The 17,856-nt window shown below is 40.3% G+C and overlaps 2 protein-coding genes across 3 annotated transcripts in view; one reads left to right on the top strand and one right to left on the bottom strand.

The window, feature by feature from the left end:
* Positions 1-17,856, top strand: part of pcxa (pyruvate carboxylase a) — a 134,209-nt gene that overhangs the window by 89,601 nt on the left and 26,752 nt on the right. The gene's annotated exons all lie outside the window — the stretch shown is intronic.
* lrfn4a (leucine rich repeat and fibronectin type III domain containing 4a) lies at positions 4,402-14,343 on the bottom strand. 2 transcript variants are annotated; one of them, XM_065287070.2, is made up of 4 exons: positions 13,990-14,343; positions 12,914-13,438; positions 10,094-11,753; positions 4,402-6,207 (listed from the first exon to the last, which is right to left on the bottom strand). In XM_065287070.2, exons 3-4 carry the CDS (start codon positions 11,728-11,730, stop codon positions 5,124-5,126), a joined length of 2,721 nt encoding a protein of 906 aa, XP_065143142.1. In that variant the 5' UTR covers positions 11,731-11,753; positions 12,914-13,438; positions 13,990-14,343; the 3' UTR covers positions 4,402-5,123. The 2 variants fall into 2 exon arrangements, with proteins under 2 accessions (XP_065143142.1, XP_065143141.1); XM_065287069.2 differs by having other exon boundaries at positions 12,914-13,441.

Raw genomic sequence — 17,856 nt, forward strand, 5'->3', positions numbered from 1 at the left:
ATAATAATATAAAATTTGCATGTATATATTTAATACTTAAAATGTTAACAAACAAACATTTACTCTAACCAGCGTCTCACTCTCACGCGCTTGCTGTGGGAAAGGAAACTCTTCATTGTTTTGGCGCAATGACTTCTGGTGCGTAAAGTGATTTCAGCGCGCAAGTCTGCACTCGATTCATCCTCGATATCAAGAACACATCCGGGTATTTTCATGCGTCCTCTGTACTTGCGTTCTTGAGAATTGGAATTGAACTTCGACGGTTAATGATGACGTAGAGCGAGAACACAAAGACGCAAGATCGCTGAAGAACAAATATTGAGAAACAGCCTCTGCTTTGTCTTATGCCTACAGTATCAACACCCTTCAGCTGTGACTTATACTGTGAAACAGCACCGCCTCTCGTACCTTACTGCGTTTAAAACTGTTTAAAAAAAGAACAATTTATTTAAGATACAATATATTTAAATAAAATCTATATATATTTTCCAATAGGATTACCATTTATTAGCATTTTATTTAATTAATTAATTATAATATTGTCATCACACATTTTTGCAACAAACAGTGGCAAGAAAAAGTATGTCAACCTCTAAGAATAAACTGATTTTCTGCTGTGATTTGCCATAAAATGTGATTTGATCCTCATCTAGGTCACGACAATAAACAAACACATTGTGTACAAGCTGACAACCCACAAATAAGTCTAGTTTCTTGTGTCTTTTTTGAAAACACCCATTAAACATTCACATTGCTGGAGGAATGTAAGTGAACCGTTGGATTTAATAGCTTGTTGAACCTCCTTTGGCAGCAATTCCTCCAAACAAGCACTTTCAGTAGTTCTGAATCAGACCTGCACATTGTTCAAAAGAATTTTTTGCCCATTTCCCTCTAGAAAACTGCTTCAACTCAGACACATTAGGATGTCTGGTGTGAACGGCTCTCTTGAGGTCATTCCACAGGTTAAGGGCTGGGCTTTGGCTAGGCCACTCCAAATGCATTTTGTTTTTCTTAAGCCAGTCTGTGGTGGATTTGTCTCCAATTGTGGATTGTTTGGCTGTAGACAGGTGAATTTCTAAAGTCTTTGAAATAACTTTGTAACCCTTTCCAGCTTAATGTAAAGCAACAATTCTTGGTCATAGCTCTTCTGAAAGCTCTTTTTGGCTAGGCATGGCTCACATAAGCGTGTTCTTCTTGTGCACAGCAAACTCCAAAAGTTTGAGGGTTTTTTATCAGTCACAGTAGCTGAAGTCCTCACCTCATATTACAGTATCTTAATGACACTCCAGGTGTGCTGAAACCTGACTCCAATGAGCTTTTTTGAGGTCATTAACTCAAGGGTTCACATACTTTTTACACAAGCACTATGAGATTTTTTGTTGTTCTCAGTAAAGACATGAAAGATCAAAAATTGTTTTGTGTAATTGTTTTAGACACATCATACATGTCAATACCCTTGACTTAGATGAAGATCAGATCACATTTTATGACAAATTTATTCAGAAAACTTTGAAATTCCTAAAGGTTCACATACTTTTTTTGCCATTGTACACTTTAACACATCATAATGATTAGACAAACACAGAATAGACAAGCATTTCTGTGATTTTAACTTCTAGCCTCAGATACCGCAGTCTGAGAACATCTGCTTGGCTCACTTACTGTTTTCAGATGCCTGACACGGATAAGAAACAATCAAACTCTTTACATGTGTATTATGCTCAAGGCTGATACTGAACATCTGAACAGGCAGTAAATCAAATGCCCATCAATGGATTTTCCTCTATCTGTTTTTCACAATGCAATCATTTGTATGTTTCTGCAAGAGTGTGTAACTGTGTCAGCGATGAACAGATCAAGCACTTTTGACAGGTCTTCATCACTGCTAACAATCAATAACATGCACAATGTTTGTGTGTGCAGCGAACTGAACAAATCATTCAAACTAGAATCAGTTTGAATGAAAACCACTTCAAACTGTTTTGCCTATAGTTGATAAAGAATTGACTCAAAAGAGTGATTTACGAATGCCCCAGTTAAGAGACTGCAACCTTGGAATAAACTAAGGATTCAATAAAGCATTCAAATCAAGTAATGATAGGAAAGGTACACAGTGTAACAAAGTATTTTTTTACGAGAAGTGCACTCAAGTAAAAAATACCCACCACTTAATGTGCTTTATACAGTGTAGTGCATATTTTTTAAATGTTGCTTAAGCAAATAAAAGGGGGTAAATGTTTACCACACAACTCTAATGGTGCTTCACCAGAAGCTACAGTATTCAGATGCAGTGCTTTAATTTGGTAGATTTTGAGGCATTTTGTGGACCTTATGATTATCACCTTTTTCCAGATGGTTTTTATTCAGTTTTTTGAGAGGTTGGATAATGAATAAGAGAGAGCCTACAGTAAAATACTGAACAGCTCTGTTGTAAATCCCAGGAAACTATCAACATAGACTGCATTTTAATGCATCTAACAGTAGGTGCACTGCTGAAGTGAAAGTTGTGTTGTACTGTAGATGAAAGTATTTGCTTGTGTAATTGGACACAAACATTTTCACTGAGCTTACTGCAATGCATCCTGGGATTGACACATCTACAGAACTCTTACTGTACATTCACACGGGACGGAAGTGTTAACGCTTGATGGAAGGCTTGTCTGAAGCGTGGCCAACAGCCAATCAACACGTGCTCCAGCAGGGTTCAACATAAAGGACTGCCCGGTGGCCCAGGGCAAGCGTGAGAGACGTTGGGTCAGTAAAAAGTATTGTCACTTGCCCGATTATTGGGCCAGTGCTTTACCCTCAGTCACTAAAATATATTTTCATCAATGTATATTATTTAACATCTTGGAAGCAGACATTAACTAGGGTAAAACACAACGAAAGAAACAATGCAATATTTTGCACAGGTAAGCAGAAAAGTTAGGAGCCTTTTTTCTTTGGAACGTGTCTGTTGTATACGTGTACAATTGTATTTGACAAGTGAAAACCTGAACCACTGGCCCGACCGGGTCAGTATAAAAAATTATTTGCGTTGAGCCCTGTCCAGTCTTCCATAAACATAATTGGCTGGCTCTGCCTAGGTTATTTGCATAAGGCGATCTGATAAGCTGATGCACATTCTACCACTTAAAAAGTTGAGAAATGTTCAACTTCTGCCGCGAGCAAAGACAGTGACGCGGCGCAGATGGATCAATAATTCAGAAGTGAATAGGAAGCATTAGCATTTACGCCCCGTGTGAACATACAGTTAACACTAGTAGATATCATTAAACAATTGCAGATTCGATTGCGAATTGTGTTGTTTTCAATAATGCAAAATTTAAATTAGGCCTATCTAATTAAAAATGTGTTCGATTTTTATACAAGGCAGATACTCCTAATTCCGTGTATTGGGAGCAATTTACACAAAGCTATAAACTGAGCTCCAGGGAGCATGTAGGATTTAGTCAAATGTTCATTTATTGAAACCGCATGCTCAGCATGACACACCAGGTTGAATGTTGTTGCAGGCAGTAAACCTTTCCCAACTGCCCCACTGTGCTCTTTTCTAGTCCACACATCACACCTTTATCCTGTCTCTTTCCTTTCATCTCCATCTTCCTTTCTTCTGTCAGCTGTTATATAAACTGGTCTGCAGTGGGCTTGGTCTCTCTCATACAGTAACTGTTCCTGCAGCTCAATAGGCTTTATGCCCAGCTGCACTACTTCCTGAACTTCAGCCAGCTCCTTGTTTCTTGTCTGCCATTATTGGACAAACTGATTAATTCAGGTGTGTGTCTGATTATTGTTGTTGTGACTACTGAGGTCAGACACACCTGGATTAATCAGTTTGTCCAATAATGGCAGACAGGAAACTAGGAGCTGGCTGAAGTTCAGGAAGTAGTGCAGCTAGGCATAAAGCCTATTGGTAAAGCACTGCGTTAGCAGCACAAAAGTTTGTGGGTTTGAACACACATACTGAATAATGTATAGCTGCTTGTAACGCACTGTTGGTAAAAGCATCTGCCAGATGCATGAATGCAAATGTTACAGTATGTGCATCTCATACACGCAACATAAATATTACTAGAAATGACCTGCAGTTAAACCCTCGATCGCTGAGAATTAGCGTCATTGTTTTTATTGTTCCTTATCTGTAATTAAATCTTAACCAGAGCGGGCGGAGCTGGAATATTTGCTCTAATGGAGTCATATTAGCACATTAGAGGCCAAGCGTATTATCTTATCAGACATTTTAATCAGGTTTTTAGGTGCTATATGCAGTTTTGAGAGCTTTTGTTGTCGGAGTTCAAAGTATTGTGTGTGCCGTGTGGCCTCTCATAAGCACTTAACCCATCAGATCAGATTTGATCTCAATTAGAGCTTCATTACAACCTCATTCCACAATACAAAAGATCAGTTTTACAGAACGGCTTTTTATTCATTTTAGGATTTCGCAAAAAGGTTGATCAGACAAGAACAATTATGACTATTCATAGACCACCATTGAATTACAGTTTGAACAAATGATCCCTCTGTCACTCCCCCAGTTTTTCAATAATGGTTGAAAACCACAACCAACATAAGAAAAGACACTTTTCAGGGTATTTATATAATTTCCCCTTGTTAGGTGGTCCAGTCGTGATGTGCTTCACAGCAGCATATTTTAACAGATAATGGTCTCCCTCATTGGTTATTGAATTTGTTTTTGTGATATTTATTACCCTTGTTTCAGCTTCATATTAACATTCAAATGGTGTTGCTTCAGTATAAAGTTGCAGGAGATTTTTTTCAACAATTTATTAATTGGTAATTAATCTTGTTGAAACAGATGCTTCAGGTTGTAATCCCCAATGCCTTGGGCCCATCATAAAAAATGGACCTGTCATATTTCTTTTTTTTTATCAAATCCTACTTGTCATACTTTCTCTTTACATAATTTGATTTTAAGCCGCGTTTTGGATGAAACAAAGGCGGTCATCACACACCAGCCAATCTTTTGTGTCAGGAGCTCCGCTCTCCTCTGATAATTTGTCTTAATCTCATTTTCATAGTTGGTGTTCTCTTTTGTTCCCCGTGAGTTACTGCATTTGTCCCTTTTGGTTGTTTATATGTGGCATGTGACTACTTCACACTTTCTACACCACACTTTCCTCTAGGTCCCTTGGATTGACAGCCATGCTACTGTTCGAGTTAGATGTTGAGTTTGAGTTGGAGTTCGAGGAGTTGTTGGAAGCAAAGGCATGTAGATAGTCCCGTGTCAGGGCGTGGCCGTACTGCTCGCTCCCCGTGCTGGATGTGCTGGTGGTGGAGGCGCAGTGGACGAGCATGCCGTGTAGCGACTGGCTACGACGGGTCCAGATGACGCTCAGCCGCTTGGCGTATCCGTAGCAGGTTGTGGTGGTGATTTCGCCCACATCGAAAGAGCAGCTTCGTTTGGTTTTCAGTGCCCTCCTCAAGTCTGACTCTCCCTCTCCGTTTTCCTCTCCACCTTGTGTCAGTGCAAGAGAGGCCAAGACTTGACTGCTCCCCAAAACTCTGTCCATGTCTCCGTCTTTCTCCAGAGACTTTCGCAACTTGATCCTACCAGTTCGCTTTACAGCCTTGTGTGTAGGTAGGGGAAGTGTATTACTTGGGGAATAATACAGCGTAAGTCTTTCGTTCTCTGGTGTGAGAGGAGTAAAACATTTTGCCCCTTCACCCTTACCGGATGTGTCCGTGCCCCTGCTATGGTGTGGCTCTGGGCTCTGTTTCGGTTTCGGGATAGAGCCAGACTTGGTGTGTTTGGTTTTCTCCTGTGTTGATTTTGATCTTTGGACCAAGACTCCATTTGGTAGTGCCACCATCATCATGCTATTGTTCCCGTTTGTCTGGGCATAAACATCCACCCCTTTGGCTGGCAAAAACTTGCCCGCTCGATTGGCATCATCTCGACACTCGCCGCAAACGCGATGGCGCACCATCATGGCCACGGTAAACACCAGAAGGGTTACCACCACCACGCCGCCCACCATCACTGTCAGCGTGCCGCCCAGGAAGTGAGCATGCAGAGAACGGCATTCTGGGTAATCCTCTTTAGTGCTGAACTGGATGCAACCCAACACCTTCGTTGTAGCCAAGGAGGAGATGCCATCATCAAATATGGCCAAGACGCACAGGCTGTAGTCTGCTCCGGACACCAGATTTTTCAGCAGGAAACTGTTACTGGTTGGAGGCAGAATTCTGACAACAAAGGGAGAAAGAGAAAGCTAATTAGAAATACAAAGAGTGTATAAATATATCAAGTAAATAAGGTAAACCTGAAGCACAGTTATGTTGTGGAATGAATCAATACTCTGCAAAGAGGAGGATTTGAGACATGAGGAGATTAAGAGAAAGGTATACAGATGATTTAAATGAGGCACTTCATATTAATTTCCAGTGAGCAAGCTAAAGGTCACAGAAAACTTGATAACAAATTGAGAAAATACAATTTTCTTGAGGACTTAATTGGAGGAACCCATCCATATCTTGGATTACTGTACAGTACATTAAATGTTTGTGCCAGATTATCTTGCTACATGTGTAATACAAACCGTGTTACAATAAAAAATGACTGTGGTTATTCAACAATGTGTCAATCCGTCTAAAGTATACTTAGGGCTCATTTCATGTAATACACAGTTGCCTCCGTTTTGCTTTTGTGCTGACTGCTGGTACTTGGTTGAATTGCTTCATTTGTAGAAAAATACCATATTACATACTGTAAAGGTGAGTGTGCACAGTCAGTCCTGTACATTATATTTTATTGCATTATTTTTGCACCCAAATGCACAGTAAAATACCCATTAAACCTGCTTTGTTGACCACATACTTATAGCCTGAAGGACCCCTGCCCTCAATAGCCTTACAATTTCTAATCTGCCATCTCTGGTGAAAACTGGGTCTATACGGTCCTTTTAAATTGCACTTCATTGGCCGTGTCCTTTGGATTTGCTTTGGCATAAATGCCTGTAATGAAAATGCCTTGGATGGTTACACATGCTTCAAGACTCTTAATTCATTCCATTGAGAGGTAATTGACAGCTACTGCTGGAAGGACCTTGAACACTTTCTCTTCTCTTTTGTCCTGCTTTCAAAATGCTCTTTCATGCTTTTAGGTTCCACAGTCTTTTGTGAGATTTGTCATTTTTATTTATGTATTTACTTGCTACACACTATCTTCCCTTTGAGTATCAGCCTCAGTACAAAGAACTGTAACACTATTAAATAAGTACTGCAGTGTAAGGACTCAAAGGCTTTGTGAATCACTGCATATCAATGAGATATTTGCATACTTATCTGCATATTAAATTTCTATATCTTGTGGAAAAATTTGAATTACAAGCTACACAGGAAACTTGTCCTAATGATCTGCTGTTAAGGAAGCCATAAATGACATTCTGTTATTTTTATGGGTTTTGTTTTTGAATATAAATGAAGCAAAATCTAATGTAATTTTTTGGGTATCAGCAGTGTGGGGTCATAAATGTACTTTTGGTGAATATTATTAGCATTTTTAAATGCAAGATTTTTCCCAGTTGTGGTATGAATCGTTTGTGTAAGTTGTGGTATAATATCTACTGTAGTACAAGTAACATTATGTCGAATACCATTTGAAAAGTTTTGACGTGTCTCTTAGCTTTCAAAAAGCAAAAACATGTTACACAATAGCACATAACAAGACCATTCATTTTGAGGGTTTAAAGCAGAAATGGGCAGCTTGTATTTGTTTTAAAGCACTTACATGAATTTTTCCTAAAAAATGTGTATTGGCTATGAGAACGTTGTTCTTGAGTTTCCGCTGCTTTGTTAAAAACAAGGCGGACTCTGTTTACATGAATCTGTTATCATAGGCATTTTCAAAAATGTTTTAAATGTATCCGACCATTCAGCATGCAGCTCCTGTATAACAAGCATTTATTACAAAGCACACAGACACAGCACCCAACTGCCCATCAGTTACAGCATACTAGTACCAACACACGTGGTATAAGCTTTTTTTATTTACAAATATAAGGCACATACTTTGCATTAACCTATGTTTTTAGTCGCAAGTGTGTCAATTTTAGGGTAGTCCCGTCCAATGAAATGATAAATACCTGGATGGATATATAGCAGATATATAGCAGATTTTGCAGTTATTTGGCAATGGATTTGGATATGTATATATGTGCACAAACACACACGCACATGTTGGCATATGTGGTTTACGGGGACGTTTCCATAGACGCCCATATTCCATATTCTATTCCCCTTACCCCGGATTTCCACCGACTACGAAGCGGCTGCAGATCAGCTTCGCTGCGTTACAGCTCCGCACTCCGCCGTCCACCAATACCCACCAGTTCCGTATTTGTTGCAGAGCGGCTGTGTGCTGAAGTGACGAGGACCCATGAGGTCTCGAAATTCGTGTGATGATCGCGCAATATCTAGTTCTGTCTCGCCCCTTATGACGTTAAATTATGACTTTTTGCTGAGCGGATCTGCAGCCGTTCCGCAGTCGGTGGAAATCTGGGGTTACCTACCCCAGTCCCTAACCCCAATGTTACAAAAACCTGTTGGCAGTGTTTAATCTATGAAAAACTACCTTTTTATAGTATGTTTTTTAGCTTTTCAGTTTACGTAAACCATGGTTATAGCTTAGTAAACATGTCATTATACACACTTATGTCCCCGTAAACCACATACCCCCCCACACACGCACTGTGTTTATTACTTTATTGCGTTCCACTGTCAATAGGACTTAACTTTCTTAAAACTTTCTTAACTTTATTAAATTTCAAAAATTTCAGAATATCAGGAAAAAGTCACCTACAGTATCTCTTGAGACCAGTTTAGCTATGCAGTAGAAAGTGGGCATTCATTGTGCATTAATAAGTGCTATCTTCTGAACCTGATTGTCTTGCTGTGTTTATACTTGCATATTGATGAAAATAACTGTAGTAACAGGTCCATTATGAAAATGCCTGGCCTCCCACTCATCCTCTTCTCTGCCTGTCATCACTCAGCAACTGCTGGTTTCTCTGCTGCCCTCATACCCCCATCCTTTCAAACCACAATCCTTTCAACCCACTATTCATTGTCTGTATATATATTTGGCTTGATGTCACACAAACATGCCCCCTCAACTTCACTATGAGTTATTGATCACAGTCCAAAGAAGCGTTATTTATTTGTCAAGTTTTTTTTAATGCCTCCAAGTATTTTTTGTCCTAGAGTGGATTCCTATGTTTGGCACATATGGTAGATTTTTCATGAGATGCCTTTTGAGTTTTTGAGTGCATAGATGATGACTGAGTTCTGCATCCAGCCCGTTCTCTGGTTAAATGATTAAATGTAGCTTGGCCAAGCCTCATGCAAAGTGTTATGAGACTTGGGAAAGGGTTCCCAATTATGACCCGGTCTGAAACGGAAGGTGTGATTTTACTGTTTTCTACATAAATCATTCATGTAAAGACTATTTTGTGAAAATATAACCTTGATATCTTTAATATTGAGTCAGTAAGGTCATGTCAAAGATTGAAACTTTGATGCTCCTAATCTCATAAATGGATTATGAGACTTTTGCCTGGATCTCACATACATGGTCACAATATTTAGGAATTGCTCTGTAACTAATTTATTACACAATTCTCAGGAGCTAGCATATGCAACTCCAACAGCCCTGCCCTTGTGTCCTTATCTTTCTCCATTTAGATCCATTTCACTCTTCATGATGCGATGTGACACTATCCTCAAATGTCTAGGTTTTGCTCTTTTAAAGGGACCATCCCATTTTCCCCAGAGTCAGCAAGTCTTCCTCTCACTCCACTGCTCTGTTCCCCCCCACCCCTTGGCTATAAATAGCTGCCTGTTTCTCTTCTGGCTCAACTTGTATCTTCCATCCACTTTGGGAGTGTGGCTGTTTCTTTTGGCTTTTATCCTTTCATCAATATCTAAGGCCTATAATCCATGAACAAAAGCAGCAGTGATGTTTACATGCATTCACTCCACCTGAATGATGAAAACTAACACATTGCTTGCTTTTTTTTCAAAATGCCACTATGCAATAGAACGACTTTGGGATCAAGAAATAAAATATCCTTACCTGTAAACAAGTGCTTCATCAGCTGTGCTATTGTACTGCATCTGATACATCCACACCAAGAAAGGTGTCGAAGATTTACCCATTTTCCAGCGGATCTGGGCTACGTTGGACGTCACTCCAAGAACTCCCACAAAGTTCTCTGATCCCCCATTGCCGTTTTCACCTCCCATCTCTCCAGTTTCTGTCTTGACCCCAGTGACATTCCTTACAGTCACCACACCAGTCCCTCCTCCTTCAACCCCTCCTCGCCCACTGCTAATGTCAGATGATCCAGGGTCTCTGTGGTTGATTAGGGATATTGTGCCATTCCCTCGATGAGGCAGAGGGATGATCTTCAAATCCACCAGAGCTGTGGATTCTCCAGCTGCATTGATGGCAATACATGTATAGGTGCCATCATCTCTGGCACGTGTCACTAAAAAATCCAGTGTGCCATTGTAGTATGAGTGAATGCGACTTGAGTTGGCCACTATACGGTCATCTGGTGATACCCAATGAATAACTGGCTCAGGGTCACCAATAGCTCTGCATTTAAGCGTGGCCCTTTGGCCCTCCAGCACCCACAACTTATTGGTGTTACGGGTGATTAGAGGAGGCTCACAAGTAAACTCTTCTTCTGGGATGGACCAGAAGTAGCGACCTGCCAAATGAGCTGGAGTGGCACACGTCTCCATGTCATCCTCACGGATCAGTCTTCGCAACCACAACAGCTCACAGTTGCAGTGCAGGGGATTACCCCCAAAGTTAAGGCTGATAATGGAATTGTATGGTGTTGGGCTGACAACCCCAATCTGGGATCTTGAAAACAGTGGATCAGGAGGAAGAGTCTGTAGTCTGTTCGAGGTCATATCCAGTCGGGAGAGTTTGTAGAGCTCACCAAAAGAACCTTCAGCAATCTGGTCTATTAGGTTATGATCCAGATTTAAGGTGTGCAGGCTAGCCATATTTTGAATAGCTTCCCAAGGAACCCTGCGCAAGTTGTTGTAGGAAAGGTCCAGATCCTCCAGGGTTTGTAAGAAATCATCAAAAGCATCTGCAGAAACATTAGTGAGCTGGTTATTGTTGATGATGAGATGCTGAAGGTTAATAAGACCTGTTAGATCCTGAGATCCCACCACGGTGAGACGGTTGGTGTCCAGGTGAAGTGAACGCAAGCTTTCCAAATCTGCAAAGGCCAACGGTTTTAGAGCATGAATGGTGTTACGTGACAGTGTCAAGTCAACCAGTCCTGTCATATTGGCAAAATCGGTTCCTCCCACTTCCAGGATGTAATTGTCTGCAAGACGAAGCTCCACAGTGCGGCGATCGATGTTTGGTGGCACAAATAGAAGACCTTTATTTACACAAAGTGTGCTCAGAGACTCTGATAGATTCCGACATACGCAGTGAATTGGGCAGATAGACACCATGCCCCATGTCTCACCTGCCAACACACCTGTTCCACTTCTCAACAGTACACTGCCTATGAGGCCCAGCCAGAGGATTGTTGATTGTGGCATTGGACAGGAGTGAACTCCCATTGTGTTGACCGAGATAAACGATGCAGGATATCTCCTTGATTGGATCCATTTTGGGTTGTCCTGTTCTTGCAACAGATCGGTTCCTCTAGCTGGACGTCCTGGTACTCTGCGTGGCATGGTAATCCAGGTTGTCCACAGACCTGTGTAAGAAAAAGAACATTAGCAGCTTGAAATACACCAATGCCTCTCCTATGGATTTTCCTAAATCATAGACCAACTCTCAGCACATATGCAGTTAATTACCATGGAGACTTGGTGTTATGCCTACTCATTCATCCAGTGTATGCTTGCTTAATCTCACAATGTATCAATTCACCGAGGAGCTCATCCTATACAAAGCTATTGATGTCCAGTGCTTCAGATTAATTGTCTACCTGGAACTTTTAGACGGTTCTTTACATTTTTAAGCATTTATCATGTACCCAGCAAGTGTAGTAAAAATGTTTAACTTTTCCATTGGGTTGTGACTCTATATGGCTGCCAGGGACAAGCCCCAAGATGATCAGTCACATTCTAAGTGATGAATGCCTTGGCTGTCTTCTCATCACAGATGTGAGATTATGTGGCTGTTGTTGTGGCTATGTTAGCAGACAAAGTGTATCTATTTACCCAAGTCTTATGTCCCCCTGTTTGTTCTTCTCCCTGCAGCTCCCTGTTTTCTAAAGGGGTCTGATTGCTCCATTAACCTGACACCTAACTGCGTGTGTCTATTCTGTCGCACACACGGACCGAAACTAACCAACCAACCGGTGCAAGGACAGTAGAGATCAGCAGACAGCCCAGCAATGAATGTGTAAATGAAGTTTGATTGCTTTTGAAGCTTTGTGGTATCCAACGCACAAAATCCTTGCAAGTGCTTGACTGGGTTTAATTACCCCATCAATCTCCATCAACTGTACGTTATTCTGCAATGTTCCATGCTTTAATTGTTGCTTTACGTGATTTTGGCCCGCTTATTGCAGCCTTACGTAATGGCTCCAGTGTGTCACTCTCAAAGCACATTCTTGAGTAAGAGAGCGTTTGTGCAAGAGCGTAATGAAGAGATGAGATGGGGCAGCGTGGGGAGTAGAAATATATCCTATAAATATCCATGTGCAGTGGCTCAAAGCTATATATGTTCAAATTTGGACACACATGTAAAAGTGGACACCCAGGGGAGTTTGGGTCTATTTCGCAGGATCTGGAATTACACACTGTAAATACCCCAGAAACAATCGAGGGGTCTCAGAGGCTTCCATTGGGTTACGTTTGAGTTAAGAGACGAGCAGAAATAAGAATAAACACATTGCCATTTTCATACCTGTCGTGTCTGTATCATCAAGATTTAAAATGGTTTCCAATCCTTCCCGTTCCTGTATAGGTGAACAGCCCTGTTAGTTTCCTCATTACTTCCAAGGTGAATCACTGTGGAAGCTCTTCAGACGGTTGTGCAGACGGTTAGTTTTATTCTTTTCAGTAAATGAGCAGAAATCATAATACTGTGTGGTTAATCAGATGTCAAATGGATGAATTACTGACAGTCACATTATTACTGTCTTGCTGTTTAATTATCCATTGTGAGTCATGCGCACCCATCTTCTTCTTTATCCTCAGTTTTCAACATTTGCTATTTCTTGATTGGCATTACATATCATGTCTTTATAATATCCAGTTTTTTTTTTACATTCATATGACAGTTTTCTTCATAGTGAGTAGCAAAAGCCCGTTTCACCTCAAAGTAATATCATGTTCAGAATCCATTGAAGGCATGTTTAATTCAAATCTTTAATCTGCAAAGGTGCTTTAAGTATGAAGTGCCATCCGATCTGTCTCATCTCAGAGAGGACTGCTAAAAGAAACAAAAACACCCTTTAAGTAATATTTATCCACATTAAATGCTGATAATTAATTCCATTACTGCAAATATTCAGACTTAATTTCTCTGTGTATCATTTTCCCTTTGGCTCACAACCTTTAGATCCCACAACTTTTATTCTGTAATTTAAACGGTTCAGTGCAGACCTTATTGTATATCATTCCTGTCTGTTTGCTGATGTCTGCGTATTATGCTATTGAGGATCCTAAATTAATTGATTCTTCCTGTAAACTGGCGCATTAAAGCAAATAATCCAATTAGACCTGCTTTCAAGCAGACCCTGTGGGTTTAGAGTCGAACACTGCGCGTATGTACATGATCTTGTCTAGATAGATAGGTGTTTCTCTAATACACTCATCTTCACTGCATGATTCCCTCCTCCAGCTTGATCAGTCCCTGTTGTTTTCTCTCTGATTAATCCGTCCTGTTTTCGTCTTTTTAAACTCAAGTTATTTCCTAATAAGCCTGCAGTCTTTCTTGAAAACCTTTAGGGGTGAAAGACAGACACCTACAGTACCAACCTTTATCTTGTTTTTAAATGTCCATCTTAGATCTGCAATCTTCATTCTCCTCCTAGGTTCCTGAAAGCGTGCTTTTGGGTAGCGTCTTTTTGTTTGTTTTACTCTTTCGAACGGTCCCAGGAAGCCCTGCCCTTAAAGTAAGAAACCATCAACCACAGCCGTAACGAACCTTCACATAACCGTGCTCAAGCGTCGGCCGTTGCCCGGTCGATCAATGCCTTGTTGTTGCCGCTTTTCGTTTCCTGCTCCGTATTCTCGTGCTGCACGAATCTGATTTGTTGCTTTTGATACGGGAAGCAAGTCGATGTCTGTGAGTGCAAGCGTGAGCGACTGCAATGTGTCTGCTTCAGCAAGGGCAGAGTGAGCAGGAGGGAGGGAAGAGAGAATGTGTGAGAAAGAGAGAGAGGGAGGGAGAGAGAGAGAGAGAGAAAGGGAGGGGAGAGTGTTAGAGCCTGAAGCAGTCTTGGCTCTCTGTATGAAGGGAGAGACAAAATGCAAAGGGAAACAAAAAAATGCGAGAAGTGAATTGACTGACTGGGGTGCGGGTTTGGATATACGAAGAAATTGCCCAAAGCTTTGTCCCCCTACCGTTGGTCTTTAACAGCAGGGCTGCACTGGCACTCGTATGCCTCCTGACTAGTTTGGCGTTTAGCAAATCTACAAAGAGCTACAAAGTCCACAAGACTTTATTTTTGCATGTTGGTAATGCCAAATCATTGTGCCAATTTAAACACATTAGAGGTCTCTGTGAGGACGTCAGTGATCAGTTAGTTTGGATGGTGGCTTTTCAAAAACTGCTTAAGAAGGTGGTCTAGTTCGGCCATTCCCAAACTGTGGTCTGCGGAGGGTCCGTGAGGGTACTGCAGGTGGTCCGTGTAAAGGCAAAATTAAATCTAAAATAATAAATGTATATATTTTTTTAAGAATATGTTTTAAGAATCTGTTGTACTGATGTGATGACCAGTTATAGTTTAGAGGTGCAGATAAATTCAGGACATTTTTTATTATGAGTATTATAAGGTGGTCCGCGAAAATTCTTGATTACAAAAAGTGGTCCACACACACAAAAAGTTTGAAAACCCCTGGTCTAGTTTACCATAATTCCTAAAAATGTGGTATTAATGCAATCTGTACTAAACTGCTGAAGTGATGCATTATTGATGACATAATTTTTATCTTTTATATGCTGCTGATCACACTCATTATAATATAATGTATTTATCAGGAAAGCTTACTCTTCAGTGTAATCACCTTATGTGTGTCAAGTCAATTTTATTTATATAGCACTATTTATAATACATGTCATTTCCTGGCGGTTTAACCAAAGTAGTTCTTTATTGGTCTTAACCAACTAGCCAGAGGCGATAGTGTAGAGGAAAACATCATAACAGATTTAGGTAGAGGAGGAAAAGAAACTATTGGTGCAACCAGACTCCACTTGGGAAGCCAAACCTCTGGCATAGTGTTTTCTAGTTACATGATATAAGCAGATCTTGGTCATATGTTTACCCAGATAATAGAAAGTAATGTTTTAAGTAAGATTGTAATTAAATAATTCTGATATTTAAATAGTTCTGTTTAAGAATCTGATACTACTTGAAGCTCGTGTTTATGGAAAATGCAGACCGTGTTGCCTGTAAGGCATTACAATAATGCAGTCTCGAGGTCATGAACACACGAACTAGCTTTTCTGCATCAAAACAGAGCAAGATTTATAACCGAGCAAAATCTCTGCGGTCAAAAAGTGCTGTTCTGGAAACACTAGAAGTATCGTTTTTAAAAGACAAATTGCTGTCAAGCGTGACACCAAGGTCTTTACCTGCAGAAAAGTATAAAGCTAATACAGCCAGCAAAGTTGCACCAGAAAGAAAAAGTGCCAAAGGACATTGAGAAAAATGTGATCCAAGTTGCAATTTTTCCCCGTATTTTATGTTCTGTCTCCCATACTCATAATCTTGTTGTTTTCCGAGCTTAGTGATTTTAGGTAAGTGTGAGTCACAGTCGCTATGAAGGGCTATATATAGAGGCCTGACTACATGCAAGCGCAGCTAAGCGGACGGCACGAAAGCTCTCCAGCAGCCCGGTTTAGCCCAGGCTCCACACACTTGGAACATGGTACCGAGATTTCGCAAGTGAGCCTGAATCATGGTCTTTATGCAGTTTTAAACGGATAACAAATAATGAGTTATGCTCAAAAAACATTTGAATGTATAAATAGCATTTTCAATAAAAATGTAAATAATTTATAGCGTGTACGATTTCTCGTGTAAAAAAAACTACTTGTGTAGTAAATGCAATTATTCAGAACAAGCTTCAGATATTTCAGCACCATGGACAGCTACACTTAGAATTCACTGTAGTGATGCCAAAGCACAAAACTGATGATCTAGTAGTGAAACTGGTCAGACACATGTAGTGATATCACCATCTGGGCTTTCATCTTTCTTGCTTTACGGATCCAGTGTTTTATTTTCAGTGTTGGGAGTGATTAACTAAAATTATAGGTGTTTTTTGCAGTAACAACATAAACAAACGGCTTTCATGGGACTGTTGTAACTTCTGGGTTAACTTCGAAAAAGTAACCATTTATATTGGTATTTCTTTGCGGTTTTGTAATATTGTTTTCTGCATGTATCTCTGTACAACCGATGTACTAAACAAATGTTTCCCCCATTATTACTTTCCCTTCTAAGCACTGGAAGATATGACTGATTTTAATGAATTGTTTATTGCCACGCTTTTCATTTAAAATTTTAATTATTTACTTGGTGTCCTTGAGGAGATGCTTATGTGGCATTTTACACTTTATTGATGCAGTTAGCTACTTTAAATTCATTGCTTGTTGCTGCTTATTCTTTTAAACTATAGTCATGTCACTTTTATTTTAACTAAATTAACCATGCACTCTTACTGTGTATATATTGCTGGTACATGTTTGTAGTGTGGAAATGGCCTCAGTCTTTGTTTTCTCACATTAGCCCTCAACTTTAGTCCAGCCATTGTGAAAAGCCTGTGGGCACTGAATATTTTCAGGCCACATCCGTTGGTGCACAGCTGAGCGACACTGTCCAAACAGAGCTGTTAAAAGATATTACCTCTGCCAGCTAGGAGAAAACTCTTCATTGTTGTGTTTTGTGCATACTCACATGCTGAGCTCTTTGGCATTCTGTGGGTGTCCGGTATTGAACGTGCGGGCAGGATGTGGCTATGAAATCATGTTATTGAAAGGCACAGCCAAAAGCCAATAAACTTGCTGTCTGCCACATCCAGTGGCTTATTTTTTTTTTTACAAAATGTGCATTTGATGCACATTGCGATGCACTGTAAAGGCTTGTGCCTAAAGCCTTTAATTACATATGAGTCTAGTGAGATTAATTATGAGTTGGCCTGAATCGCAAAGGAAAAACAGCCAACAAATGAACAAGATCATCTGTATTGTTTAAATAAATCATCTCAGGTGTACTTAATGAAACTGTTGTGAATTAATGAAAATGTGCATATATATTATATTTTATTTTATTATCTAGCTATATAATATATGTAGATGTAGATGTAGATAGAGATACTGTAGCGATATAGATGGTGATAGCGACACTGTAGAGATAGCGATAGAGATACCACAAAGATAGCGTTACCGCGGAGAGAAAGTGCGCGCGAGAGAGAGAGTGATACAATAGTGATAAAGATAGTGATAGAGTCACCACAGAGATGGTGATAAAGATACCGTAGAGATAGCGTTAGAGATATCGCAGAGATGGCAATGGCGATAGTGACAATGCAGAGATCGACACCGCAGAGATGGCCATAGATATACCGCAGTGATAGCCATGGAGATAGCGATAGAGATACAGCAGAGATACCGTAGCA

Source organism: Paramisgurnus dabryanus, chromosome 18 (assembly GCF_030506205.2).
Source record: "Paramisgurnus dabryanus chromosome 18, PD_genome_1.1, whole genome shotgun sequence".
Lineage (NCBI taxonomy): Eukaryota > Metazoa > Chordata > Actinopteri > Cypriniformes > Cobitidae > Paramisgurnus > Paramisgurnus dabryanus.

Bases quoted from the DNA above. Each gene is read 5' to 3' on its own strand.
- lrfn4a (XM_065287070.2), bottom strand. From the start codon at position 11,730: ATGCCACGCAGAGTACCAGGACGTCCAGCTAGAGGAACCGATCTGTTG. The intron at 6,208-10,093 runs GTAAGGATATTT...CTTTGTTGTCAG, and splicing joins GATGAAGCACTTGTTTACAG to AATTCTGCCTCCAACCAGTA.